The 13,687-nt window shown below is 40.4% G+C and overlaps 1 protein-coding gene across 1 annotated transcript; it reads right to left on the reverse strand.

The window, feature by feature from the left end:
* Positions 1-616: 616 nt before the first annotated feature.
* Positions 617-8,033, reverse strand: TMEM52 (transmembrane protein 52). Its single transcript, XM_072425960.1, has 5 exons — positions 7,854-8,033; positions 6,052-6,095; positions 5,908-5,958; positions 2,983-3,152; positions 617-2,573 (listed from the first exon to the last, which is right to left on the reverse strand). Exons 1-5 carry the CDS (start codon positions 7,914-7,916, stop codon positions 2,275-2,277), a joined length of 627 nt encoding a protein of 208 aa, XP_072282061.1. The 5' UTR covers positions 7,917-8,033; the 3' UTR covers positions 617-2,274.
* Positions 8,034-13,687: the final 5,654 nt, after the last annotated feature.

A 13,687-nucleotide genomic window follows, 5' to 3' on the forward strand; every position in this document is an offset into this window, starting at 1 on the left:
AGGTGAAACGCGTTGGTCCATATAATACCCCCGAAGAAAGCCAATATAGGTGAAACGCATTGGTCCATATAATACCCCTGAAGAAAGCCAATAGAGGTGAAACGCCTTGGTCCATATAAAACCCCTGAAGAAAGCCAATATAGGTGAAACACGTTGCTCCATATAATACCCCTGAAGAAAGCCAATAGAGGTGAAACACATTGGTCCACATAATACCCCTGAAGAAAGCCAATATAGGTGAAACGCGTTGCTCCATATAATACCCCTGAAGAAAGCCAATAGAGGTGAAACACATTGGTCCACATAATACCCCTGAAGAAAGCCAATATAGGTGAAAAGTATTGGATGAAAGACTGACACAGTTATACCAATGACATTAGTATTTTGATGTATAGTATGCATATCCCAATCCCAGGATTATACAACAATAATTATAACCTTAGCCATCAAAACCCGTTCTACTCTTTCCATTTTTATATAATATAACAAGGGGCAGCAGCAACTCATCAACTTAACAATTTACTCCGTTGGGAGACAGATTAATCTTCTCTTTTAAACTATTTGAAATCCAAGCTCTTAAATTTGTTTAGGAAGAAACCAAATAAGACTCGAAAAGGACAGTTAGAATTTTATTTGTGTTAGACTTGCTGAACCACATTGGTTAATTAAAAAAAAATAGTTACATACATTTTCCAAGATATACTTTAAAACAATACAATATGCCTAACTTACTATACACCTAAAAACAAAAACTTATATACAGTGACAAGTTCTTAACAGAATTTTTTGGACACTTTACAGAAGTTCCGTTACTTAGCAACGAGTTACCCCATTCCAGCAATTTGCTAGAAACATGAAACCTTCTGCAAGAAGGAGGACAAAGACTGATAAAGATGTCAATCCGGAGATAACAGGTGGAATGTACTGGGGAATTTGGCACAAACTGGTGGAGAGGTCGTTGGGTCATGCTACATAAGTTTTGCATTGCCCTTCCTTGCTCAGGGACAGAAGTAATTGCTTATACAAAAGATCATACCCATGACCAATAAAAATAGATGATCCTTTCCCAGGCACACCCGGACTAACATTGCCGAGTTATGGGATCTCATGAACATTCTCAGGGGATTATAAAATGATCATAAACTAAAAATGGATGAGTGTGACAGAGGACATGCCATAAATATACAGAATGGTTATTGCAACATAAAACACTTTGTGACAGTTACAAGCAGTATGCCTGAAATCAAGATGAGCAATGAACTGCTTCTTATTGCTAAATGAATAGAAAAAGAAAAAACTGGGATCAATTAATAAAGGACCATAACATTAGTGAATGCTTTACACAAAAGTACTATTCTTAAATATCTCAAGGGTAAAGGAAACCTGTATTAAAATGTGGAGCTTTCTGAAAAAGCTGAATACATGGCTGCCGCTTTAGTTTATCAAGGCACAGACTTGGCACTTTTTTGCAAGTCCCAAGTCAGATGAAAGAACCAGGCAGCCAGCATTTTCTAAAGCGCTCCACAAAAGCAGCCCCCATTGTCAGTACAGGTTTCTCCTAAATACTTCTTGCTTGGGTGAATGATTGCAAAGCAAAACTATACAAGCATCTACAGCCATGACATGAAGATATACAGTGTTAAAGTCCTCCTGCTGATCTAGCCCCCTTTCTGCACTCATTGCCTGCCAATGGAAAGATAACAGTAAGTGAAGAACATTTATACATCTTACAATACAGAGCCATGGAGAAAAGCACAAGGAGAAGATCTTTAACATGGCAGATCTTCACTGCGAGGTGGAAGTCCGTACATAAGTCCGTTTCCCCAAGTATGCTTCCAAAGATAAATTGTTAGTTATTTTTGGAACATCACTTTAAAGCAAATACTCTCTCAGCTAGTTTTGCATTTCGAAAATAAAAGTGTTGCATATGATCTTACACCCACTGTGTAAGGACAAACCAAACATCCATTCTAGTCCACATCCATGGCAGATGTCACAAAGGTTTGCAGCATAGGGGGTAGACCGACTATCAACTTGCAGAAATGGAGACACCAGGTCTGCCCTGAACACACGCAGGGTATTAGTTTTCTGTCCACATGACACTGACTAGCAAGAGGCTGCATTGCTCAGAAAGTTCCTGCCTTATATGTAGGTCACATCGCTACAAACAAGTTTAGGTGGACTCTTGCCCCCTGGCATCGATAGCAGAATTTGATCCGTGAAGATGCCATGCCAATCCCTGGGAAGCACAGGCTTCTGGTCTATAGTTAGTCATCAGTGGACTTGGGGTTGGGTAATTTCGGTCTCCTCGTAGTGAGGTGGTGAGTCAGTGTCATTTGATGAGGCTTGATGCTGATCTGGGTCCTCTTCAGGTCCATCGTGTTCACGGATGTCTTCTAGTTTGGGGCCAGCTACAGAGGTGCCAACATCTCCATTGGGCTTAGCCATCTTTATGGCTTCTTCATAGGCTGGAGGGAGCTCTAAAGCATAGAGGCTGTAAGCTGGGGGAGACATTGCACTTCTGTCCATATCGCCAAAGGCAAACATATGAGGATACTGCACCGAACTGTAAGCTGTAAGGATCAGAGAAAGGAGATTAAAACAATGCAATTATAAAATGTAGATATCTTATAAAATCCAGTGGCAATAAAAGAAATAGATGGGAGAGGTGGTTGGAATTTTATATATAGCTCCAGCAGTCTTCATGCATAAGCAGGAGTTACATTGTCACTGGCGGCTGGCGGTGTGGCACCACCAAATACAGAACCCGGATCTACACTATATATGGCACCATGCCACTAGAATAAGAAGAAAACAGGAGCTAGGGTTCTATTTTTTGACTTTTTTTTTTTTTTTTAAGTTTAGATTAACTTTTATGGAACCAAAGTCAAGCCATGTATGGTTCGCTTTGGAACTACAACATTCTAAAAAGCATTACAGGTGACTGGTTCTCTTTAGGTGACTTCACAAACTGCTACTTACAGGTGACCGTGCTGTGAATGGTGCTGTCATTGTCTATGGCGATCACTGTCACTTCATAAGGATGATTGGGTAAAGTCTGCACAGGAGGTTTCTTCTTCTTGCAGCAAAATTTTATACAGCTAGCCGTAGTCCCACACAGCAGGAGAAGAAATACGGTGACCAGAATCAGCCTGCGGGAAAGAGAAACAGAGCTTGAGTCTATATAAACACAGACAGGGAAATTAGTCTCTCGCCATCATCGCTTTTATAAAAGGCTTTAACAAAGGAGGCCTATCTGCAAGAGCAGAAAAGAAGGTCAGTGGACCAGTCTAATTCAAAGCTGGCACTGAAAAGCTGGGTAAAGGGAACAAGGCCAACAAAAATGCTGTAAAATTACAATTATCAAATTCTTTGGCTTTAAAGTTTATGTAAACCCCAAAAATGAACTTCTTATTTGTTCATTTTTGGTCTTCTAAACCAGTTTTAGCCAGTGTTGAACCCAGACATTTTTTAAGCTGGCTGGGAAGAAGCTGTAGGTGGGTGGCAGCCTCTGAATTGTGACCCATCTCCTCAGTAACCACCCAAAAAAAGCCAGGTGCCCATGAAAGTGCCGGGCGGTGCGCCCAGCTAAAAGGGGCTAGAGAGAACATTGGTTTCAAGTCTTATTCTAATAAACAAGTGCAAATATTTTAGAGCCGACCTTTATGATTAGAAGAACTTGGTCACTTGTATTAGATGCAAAACTCTGGATTGGTGGCTCAGAAGGTAAACTTAGCAGACTTCACTTTCACCCAACCAGTTGATCGATAATTCCTATTCTCCATCAGTTGGCCACTGTCAGCATAGAACAACACTCCTATTTAAAGGCCAATTCACCCCACAAACATGGCGCCCCTTCTAACCTATTTTATAAACTTTGAGTCACAATCGCCGGCTTTACATTTAAACAGCCCACAGTATAGAATAAGGAAATCTGTCATTTCCTGCAAGTTAATTTAGGAATGTGTTCCTAGTCCGGACTTTTGAGGAAACCCGGATACAAAGGTCAGTGTGACACAATCCCAGGCGCAGAGGTCAACATCTAATAAAATCACTTCCGTGCAATTGTCACTGCCGGTACTCTGACCCCACATTGTAGATCTGACCCTTCCCAAAATAAACCCGGGCACATCTGGCTGCTATTACATCTGGAGCAGCTGCATTTGAAGAACAAAGAGCAGCAATAAACCCGCCAGTATACATGGAATATAGGAAAATATATAGAAGTGACCTTGAAACTGTAGCAGCTTACATGAATATTCCAAACATGATTTACTACACAGGAGAACCTTTGTCTTTAGGATGTAGGTAATCAGCCCCATGTAGAGGCTTATCATATTTCTGCAACCTTTTATTGACTGGTTTAACTTTTGGGTCTTCAGGGAACCCCTGCTAGAGTTACTATAGTTTACAGTATATTAGTATGGTGGTCAGTGGGAAGAATGGCTTACATGTCACCCTTACAGATAACCAAATAGATCATTGGTGTCCCTTAAAGTAACCTAATAGGGACAAATTGCTCATTTCTCAAGGAACAATGGTTGGTAACACTGCTGTAAGGGGTCAAAATGCATTCCAAAATGATTTTAGAGTTTGGCTGATGCTGACAAGTTTAACTGCTTTAGTTTTTTCCTAGCTCTCAAGGATTCAGATCTCCATGTTTTTTTTCCTTGCCAGCACACTGGTATAAAGGTTTTCACAGGGATTACGGTACAGGAATTTTTCTGTCAATGTATTACAAAGTATTTATATAACGCTGACATAAAACGTAGCGCTGTACAAAGTCCATAGTCGTGTCACTAGCTGTCTCCTCCCAAGGTGCTCATAATCTAATGTCCATACCATAGTTATATGTCTAATACAGTTAAAGGTTCATTTTTGGGGGGAAGCCAATTATCCTAACTGTACGTTTTTGGAATGCGAGAGGAAACTCACACGAACGCAGAGAAACCTGCAAACTCCATGTAGATTTTGCTGAGATTCAAACCTGGGACTCTTCGAATTCTGAGCCACCGTGCTGCCCAGGACATAATATTCAAGTGAGCAATGAAGGCCACCAAGCAACCCAAAACACTGTGGTAGACTGGCCCTTTAAAATATATACCCAGAGATAGTAATAATTTGCAGCCTATGGCATTAGCTTTCATTTTACAGGCCATGAACATTTTCAGCAAGTACAGAAGATGCCCAGTGACCTAGCCACAAATACACTGTCCTTGGCTCTTCCGGTTATGTTAAGCACAAAGAACCCTATATAACAGATCACAATGGCTGCCCACATGGTGGAGACAATGAGGACTTGAAGGGTTAGTTGGAGGATTACTAGGTGAAAAGAAAAGAAAAAACCTGGGAAAAAGAATACAAAGGCAGCCACCATCTCTAAGACCTCCACTGGACTAGGCAAGTTTTTACATAATTTTGGTGACGTCACATTTGCTCCTCCATAACTAAGTGAGCCAGTTTCATCACAAAGTTCTCTAACTAGTAAAATCAAACTTGTATTCTTCATCCATCCAAGTCGAAAAAAATCCCAATGACTGATAGGTCCCATCACCTGATAGAGCACGAGGCATTTTATTTTCATACAGTAACTCCGCATTGAGGACACATGGCAGGGTCTATTTTTGTACCCGGCTCTAATGCCACCGGGGTCACAGCAAACGCTGCCCTTGTTTTACTGCTTTGCAAAGGACCAGCTTTCTGCAACAAGCAGACAGATGGCAGAGAAAAAAGTGCAAACCCTATGAATAGACTTTAAAGCATTACGGAAAACACGACTGCTTTTATCAAAATTAACCGAGGCTCTAAAGCTCCGCTGCAATCTGTAGAAAGGTTTCTCACATCGGCATTCTATAGATTGCAGCAATGTCTATCACCCAAATATTGTAATAGACTTTCTCTACTCACCAGACATACCACAGGTTGACCCAGTTTGTGCTTGAACCTGAAGGGCAATGCCTAAAAAAAGAAAAGGAAATGTAAGCACGGCTGTAATATAATAATAAAAAATATATTCAAAAATAATAAAACATTATTTAAAAAAATACCTACCCAGGCAGGTCACAGTCATCCGGATAAGCCAGACACAGGGAGATCTGAAAAATAGTTAATTTGTTTCTTTAAATCAAAATGCTATTCATAGAAAAGTAAAAGCAATGGTGATCCAAGCACAGAAAAAGTTTAGGAATGTTTGCAATGCATAACGGTCAATACAAAGTGGTGACGAATGACGAATCCATGTGTGAGAATAAAGCCAACGTGGAGAATCTATGTATTGCCGTTGGGTTTTTATTACTTCCGTATGGGGTACACATGTGTTGTATGTTGTGCCACATGGTACGCTGCAGATCCAGAAAAAGAGCAAAGCACATATTGTCATTTGCAACCCTATTTATTGTACAGCGCTGCATAATATGTTGGTGCTATACAAATCCTGTTTATTAATATTTTTTGGCATTTGTAAATCCCAAAATTGTCATTTTTCTTTAGACTTTGCCAACTGATATTATATGTACTAGATATATTTCTGTTTAAACGTTTTGTACTTTTGGCTCTATTGATAGAATGGAATTTGACATGGTGGGATTCAGTAATTGCCATTGAAACACATGAATGGGAATGTTTGATTCCTTGTTTTATAAATAGAGCTCTTTGTATTTTTGTTCTCAAAAATCTTCAATAAATATTGAAAAATAATAAAATAAATAGCATATGGATTCCTATAAACAAAAGAAATCTATAACTGGGCAACACCAAACCTTTCTCCAGCATGTACCCACCAGCACCATGTGAGGACCTAGATCAGGGGTGCACACACTTTTTTGGCTTGGGAGCTACTTTTAAAATGACCAAATCAAAATGATCTACCAACAATAAAAACCTGGACTTACCTCAGGCAGGGCTCCCCGATCTACTCATGTTGCCTTTGCGATCTACCTGTTGGGCACCCCTGATCTAGATTGTAAGCTCTTCAGGGCAGGGTCCTCACTCCCTCATGTGTCACTGTCTGTCATTTGCAACCCCTATTTAATGTACCACGCTGCGTAATATGTTGGCGCTATATCAATCCTGTTTATTAATAATAATAAAGACCGATCACCCAGCAATCATACTGCAGGTTTGCTGCCATGTCTATATTGATCCCATGGCTAGATTTAGATACAAAATGTAAAATCATATAAGCAGCAGCGGTGATCTTTTATTATTTTACATTGATTAGGGAATTGTGGATCCTATTGGCTCCTGACAGCAGAAACCTAATGCTATAGCGATTATTATTATCATTAGGCAGGATTTATATAGCACCAACATATTACACAGCACTGTACATTAAATAGGGGTTGCAAATGACAGACTAATAGTGATATAGGAGGAGAGGACCCTGCCCCAAAGAGCTTACAATCTAGTAGGGATATGGGTGCAGACATTTGTAGCCAGGTCAGACCAGGCTGCAGCCATTGTGTGCTGATTACAGTGCAGGAGGCAGAATATAATACATGAACAAGGATTTCCTAGTATGTAGCAATAAGAAATGTATCCATTACTAGAAACATCAAAGCATTACTTTGTATAGAAATAATATTATTCTGAGTCCCATCCAGGAGAAGAACAAGGAGGCCATAGAAGGAGAAGGGAGTTGGCCTCTTGTAGGGATTACTGGCTCTCTACTGAACCCCCTCCCTATCTAGATCTATGGAGGAGGAGGAGGGGGGTGCAGATGCAGCTGCTGCAACCCTCCCCTCCAGGCAAAAGCTGTCAATCAAAGTCCCAGACAGAGGGGGCTTCCTGCATAGAGGTGGTGGAGAGGTTCACGTGGCGTGACCATTCCACGTCCTTATAACAAAGAATCTTACCATGACCTGCAGGCAGCACAGCAGAAACATCCTCCCACACGTGTTATATCCACACATCCTCATGGCTCGGGGTGATTGGGAATAGAAATGACCGATGCAGCACTGCAGATACCGGCCGATTGCACACAAAGCCGATCTCCAGCTAAAGGACTGCAGAGCACGCTGACATCACCGAGGTTTATAGACCCGCACACGCCCAGAGACTCGGCCCCGCCCATGTTTGGTCTGGCCCCGCCCCGTACAGAGAGCAGCACCAGGCGCATGTGTATGGGAGCAGGAAGGCTGGCAATACAAACCGGGATTTTATTAGCTTGAAAAAAACACAATTGTACAATACAATACAAAAAATAAAAAAATAAAATAATGATTTATTATTATAAAGGGTTATGTAGCGCCAACATAGTATGTAGCGTTGTACAATAGCAATGACAACGGTAAAGAGAACCTGCCTAACAGAGCTTACAATCTAATGCTGCTCACAGGTTAGGTTTCTGGTGCTGGAAATGATCTTTGTGATCAGGGCTGCCATTAGAAATGTGAAATAGGAATCTCCCCCCCCCCCTCCCAAGTCTAAAAGTTTCAGGATTGCAATAATATAATAATGGTGCTTCTGTTGCTGAGTGATAGAAGGAGATCTGTATACACAGCACTATTCTACTGTGCTCCATAGGAAAGTACAGCAGGTGTCTATGCTTGGTTCAGTGGACTAAGGCTAGGTACATGTGCAATGGTTCTGGTGTGATAATCAGCTCAGGGCTGATACCGGATTAGAAACTGGTGTGTGTACAGCACTCGTCATCCATCGTTTGAACAACCGTCCTGCGGATCCACGAACGATGGACGACGAACGATCCTAATGCAAGGGAAGGGGGAGAGCGCACAGCGGGGTGCCACTCCATCATTCTCCCTCTTCCCTCTCCATAGAGCAGAACAGTGCTGTATGTACAACACTCATTCATGCATCGTGCAGTTGTTAGTCGATGGAAAGGATTGTAAAAGATCTTTTCCAAGGACAATTATTGCACGTGTGTATTTAGCCTTTGCAGTGCCATTTATTTGAAATGGATCCCCAGAAAATCACATGTCTCTCTAAAATCTGGCCACATCTGTCTTGTACTTAGCAAATTATTGCTTTCCTGAGTTTGCATAGGCATTGCTCTGGAGTGCACAATGGCCTTCAGGCATTTTCTCTGAAGCTTTACCGAGATGTACTGTACGTTCACTTATCACGCTGGTTTCAACACATAGTGCTTTATGTTTTGTGTTTTGTTACGCCAGGAGAGGTGAACAATAAGAGCAAAGAGTCTGCACCATGAGTATTTTTATACTGCATTGTTGTGAACTGGTTTTCATCAAACATTTTGCTTGCACATCTTTCCTAGTAGTGCCTATCATATACAAATTACAATAAAAAAATCAATATAATATGGCAGTTGTATTTTTTAAATATATATATTTTGCATTACTACCTAAAAGAGAACTATGGCCTCCCATTACAAAATATGTGCTGCAACAATAAATTATACGTGTACGCGAACTGTGCATGCTTGTATTACAATGGTATAAAAAAAATAATTTGGGGGTCATGACTATCAGCCTGCTTCCTGCAGCCTGTAACTTGTCATTCATCATCTGGCCCCACCAAGTCCGGCCATTGCCCTCTGGAATGGTAAAAACCCCCACTGTGAGCTGTAATGTATAGGAGGGAGATTGTGGGAAGAAACAAGTTTGTTGTTTGCTTTATGAGGCTTTTGGATCACACAGAAACTGGATTGTGGGTTTTCTAGAAGTCATTGCTTGACCTTTATTTAGAAAAAAGTCAAAACCATATACAAAGCCAACACCAGTTTGCATATAAAAAAACAAACAATTCACACCAGCCTTTCTCATCCTTATGCACCCAGGGGGAATTTCCTAAATCATTTTCAGACATTGGGGATTCCCTGCTAAAATACATTCATGAGGGATCGTTGGGAAATACCCTTTATGCTGATGGTCCTTAAAGTGGAAGTAAACCCAAAACAAAAAAAATCACACTTACCTTCAATCCCACAGATCAGTCTGTCCGTAGGGAGGTTCCTTCCATCGGGTCCCGGTATCTGTCTTCGGCCTGGCGCAGAGGGAGCTCCAGGTGCCGCCATATTCTCCTCTCTTCGGTCTTCCTATTCCTACGCCAACCAATCTCACACTGCACAGGCACAAGATCGGGGGACATAGATTGGGAAAAAACTTGTCGATCTCATTGCGCAATGCGTGAAATCGGCAATTGTTTTCCCTATTGATGAAAGGGCTCCTTCTGCTTGGAGCAGCCAAGAGCCTCCCGGGATGCATGATGTAGATATTCTGGGGGCTCTGCGCTTCTATTCATTTTTTATCTCCTTGGCAATCCTGGAGTTAAGGGGGCCGTGCTTTTTTTTTTTCTTTAAAAAAAAAAAGAGTGTTGCACTTTAAAAAGACAGAAACAATTTAGGTTTTTACTTTAAATAAAAGGGTTGTCCACCATTTAATATAAAGAAAAAATTCTGAGTTTAGGTACGCTTTAAGAAGAAAGCTCCCTACAGTAGAGGTCACAACGCTAAAAAGATAGACACCTAAAAAGATCATTAGTGTTATGAATGCGATTCCTCAAAGTGGAATTAAGTCCAGAAATGATGCAGACACTACTAGAAAGAAGCACAGTCAGCCAAAGCTCAAGAAAACTCTTGGCAGCCTCTGCAGAAACTCCAGGGTTTAATGGAACAATCATTGAGAATGGCTAATCTACACCAAAATATACCAAATAAAGGGATACAAGTTTTGATATCTAAGGTGTTGATTTTAAGAATGCAGAATGTGGGTTATGATATTCAATCAGTCTTCTGGTTCAATATTTAGGCATAACTGTAATAACTCATAGCCCCCCAAATCACATCTTAGTGATAAGAATACAGAGAGTGTTTTTTCCCTACAAAGCTGTTTTTATATGTTTTATGTATTTCAATAATTCAAGATGAATGACAGTGTATATGTACTCTTACCATGGTGAGATGAAGACCTCTTATCTACTTTCACTCACATTACCATTCTTTATGTTTTCTCCAATGTCGGCAATAAAGCCAACATTGACATTTTATATTGGTGTGACTGGCTCTCCGGCACTTTAATCTTCATGTTGGTGCATTAGCACAGTGGCCTCTTCCCTTCCATGCTGCTCACATTCAGAAGTCCAATGTCTTGCTCCATTGATTAGGTTTCTGCCTTGTTCTGTACTAAATATAGTGGAAATATCAGGATACACAATCTTTATGGCAGCATTCGATTGTATGTACTGAACAACAGAAGCGATAGAATAAATAAAACTAGCACTCCCAGGTCAAGAGGTCGCCCTACTGACAGCTATAATGAAATGATTCATTGTATAAAATAGTTTTATCGGAAAAAGGGAAAATGATTTATAGGTGGGTAAGGGAAAAGGCTAATAATAAAAAAATCAATTTGATTGATCAATTGCCTTGTTTTTATCTACTTCAAGTTTTTCTTTACTTTTCCACTGTACTGCTACCAAACGGGTCATAGTATCTTAAACCTTATTTGGCATTTTACACTCCCTCTCTTTTTATAGCATTTATTTCATACTTTTTCATTGGTGCTTCTGGTCAGTCACATGACATACTTCTCATTTGTCTCTCAATGGGCAGTCTTTATTTCTGCAAATAATGTAAAACCCATTCTACAAGTGATTTGGAACAGTGATTCTGTCATATTGCAGTTTTAGTGCTTTGGAAGAAGGCTCTAAAGCTACGTACACACTTCCAATTATTATCGTTGGAAAACGAACGACGAACGATCCTGCACAATATCTACGAACGATCGTATAGCACCGATCCTGCACATAGAGATAACGACACGATCGTTCGTAGATATTGTACACACAATAGATACGATCGTTTGAGCGATAGAGGAACTATGTGCACGACAGGAAGTGAACGAAACGTTCGTTCATTACGCATGCTCAGACCATGGACGATCAACGAACGACCGTACACACGAACGATGGTCAACGATCGTCGTCCAATCCGATCCGCCGGTCCGGTCGTTCGTTTCCAACGACTTTCCTTGTTCGTCGGCGTCGTTGGTTACTTTTTTTACGAACGATTTTTGCCCAATCGATCGTTCGTCGTTCGTTCGTCGTTCATTTTGAACGATAAAAATTGGAAGTGTGTACGCACCTTAAAGGATAACTTACCCAATCACTGTTTGTAGATAATTTACAATGCACATTGTACCTGTTAAGGATAAGGTAAAAAGGCTTTTGTAAGGAACTCTTACTTTTGTAAGGGTGTGTGCCCAATAGAGAGATTTTGACATCTTGTATATTCAGAGCAAAGTGACAATGAGCCTGATTTATTAAAGCTCTCCAAGGCTGGGGAGAATACACTTTCATCAGTGAAGCTGGGTGATCCAGCAAACCTGGAATGGATCTGGTCCAGGATTCAAAACATTTTCTAACAAATAGCAAATGATTTTTAAGAAATTCATTCCAGCTTTGCTGGATCACCCAGATTTACTGAAGAAAGTGTATCCTCTCCAGCCTTGGAGAGATTTATTAAATCAGGCCCAATGTCTTTATAGGGGCCCCTATTCCCAAACCCCCAATACTTACTTTTCCAGTGATTCCTTTACTGCTTCTATATCTTTTACAAAATCTGGTGCTTTACCCTATGGGGAAAGCATGTGAACACCTCTGTTCTGCTTCCCACCGCTTCCCTTAGCATTCAATATAAGCTAACACTAGAGATCTACGTGCAGGCTGATAAAGGCAAAAATGTTAAAAAAAGTACTGTCAAGGTGATCAGGAATTCAGAGGTTTTTGTTAATACATTGTCATTTTGCCCTGTATGGTATCTCTCTAAAGAATGGGCGCCCCATCCTGGGTTCTCTTCTCTGTCATCCTGGGGTCACTTTTAGGGATGAAGTGGGTTATAAGGTTCCTGGCCTTTGAAAGGGTTGAAATGTCAGTTACAAACATACATGTGTTAATATATTGATTCTAGTTAAAATACGTAAATGTCATATCAATCCTTCATTAGAATTGATAATGATGGGTGGGGGTAATTGCCCTATTTTTGCTTTGATATCTCTACTTACGCAAACAGGAATTTAATTTATTGGAAAATGCATTATCCTCGTCCTTGTAAAAAAAATCCATAAAAAATAAATAAATCGGTATTTATAAACTGTGGCATGTTCTGGAAACATTATGTGGGATCAGTAGTTTATCTTTAGACAAATCAGATGAAGTGTTGTACATTTTTATTTCAGCTGCTACTACACAAGCCATTCACGTACTGGAATCTGTACGGCTGATATTATTTGAATGCAGTGCAACACATTGTTACAGCTTTAGATTCTTTATCTTGGCTTTACCCAACCTATAGCATGGATTAAGCCTTGCAATATCTTTACAATTGGTGGTCCATGAAAAAGGAAAAGTAATAATAATTATTAGTAAAAATAACTTAGGTAAAGTGTCCTTTTTCCTGGTTACCAGTGAAGAACTCCTTTATATTAGAAGTCAGTGAAATAGGCAGATTGGTGGGAGAAGAACATTGCTGGTCAGTAAGGGAAGGACCCAGTTATACTGGTGGTCAGTAGAGAGAATGGGCTTTACATTGGTGTTGGGAAGAATTTCCCTCTGACAGATAAATAAAAGGATTGTTGCTGTTATGACACTGAGAAACCCATGAAAAAACTTTCTTGCCTTGGTGGTCCATTGAAAATGAACCCTATACATTGGTGGTCAGTAAACTGCCCTCGTTGTCATTAAAGAGTTCCTTAACATTGGCTATCAATGG

This window comes from Pyxicephalus adspersus, chromosome 11, assembly GCF_032062135.1.
Source record: "Pyxicephalus adspersus chromosome 11, UCB_Pads_2.0, whole genome shotgun sequence".
Lineage (NCBI taxonomy): Eukaryota > Metazoa > Chordata > Amphibia > Anura > Pyxicephalidae > Pyxicephalus > Pyxicephalus adspersus.

What these genes read in the sequence shown, in the direction of transcription:
- TMEM52 (XM_072425960.1), bottom strand. Translation starts at nt 7,916, where the DNA reads ATGAGGATGTGTGGATATAACACGTGTGGGAGGATGTTTCTGCTGTGC. An exon ending in TGTGCTGCCTGCAGGTCATG is followed by an intron (nt 6,096 to 7,853) that starts GTAAGATTCTTT and finishes ACTATTTTTCAG; the next exon opens with ATCTCCCTGTGTCTGGCTTA. An exon ending in GTCAACCTGTGGTATGTCTG is followed by an intron (nt 3,153 to 5,907) that starts GTGAGTAGAGAA and finishes TCTTTCCCGCAG; the next exon opens with GCTGATTCTGGTCACCGTAT.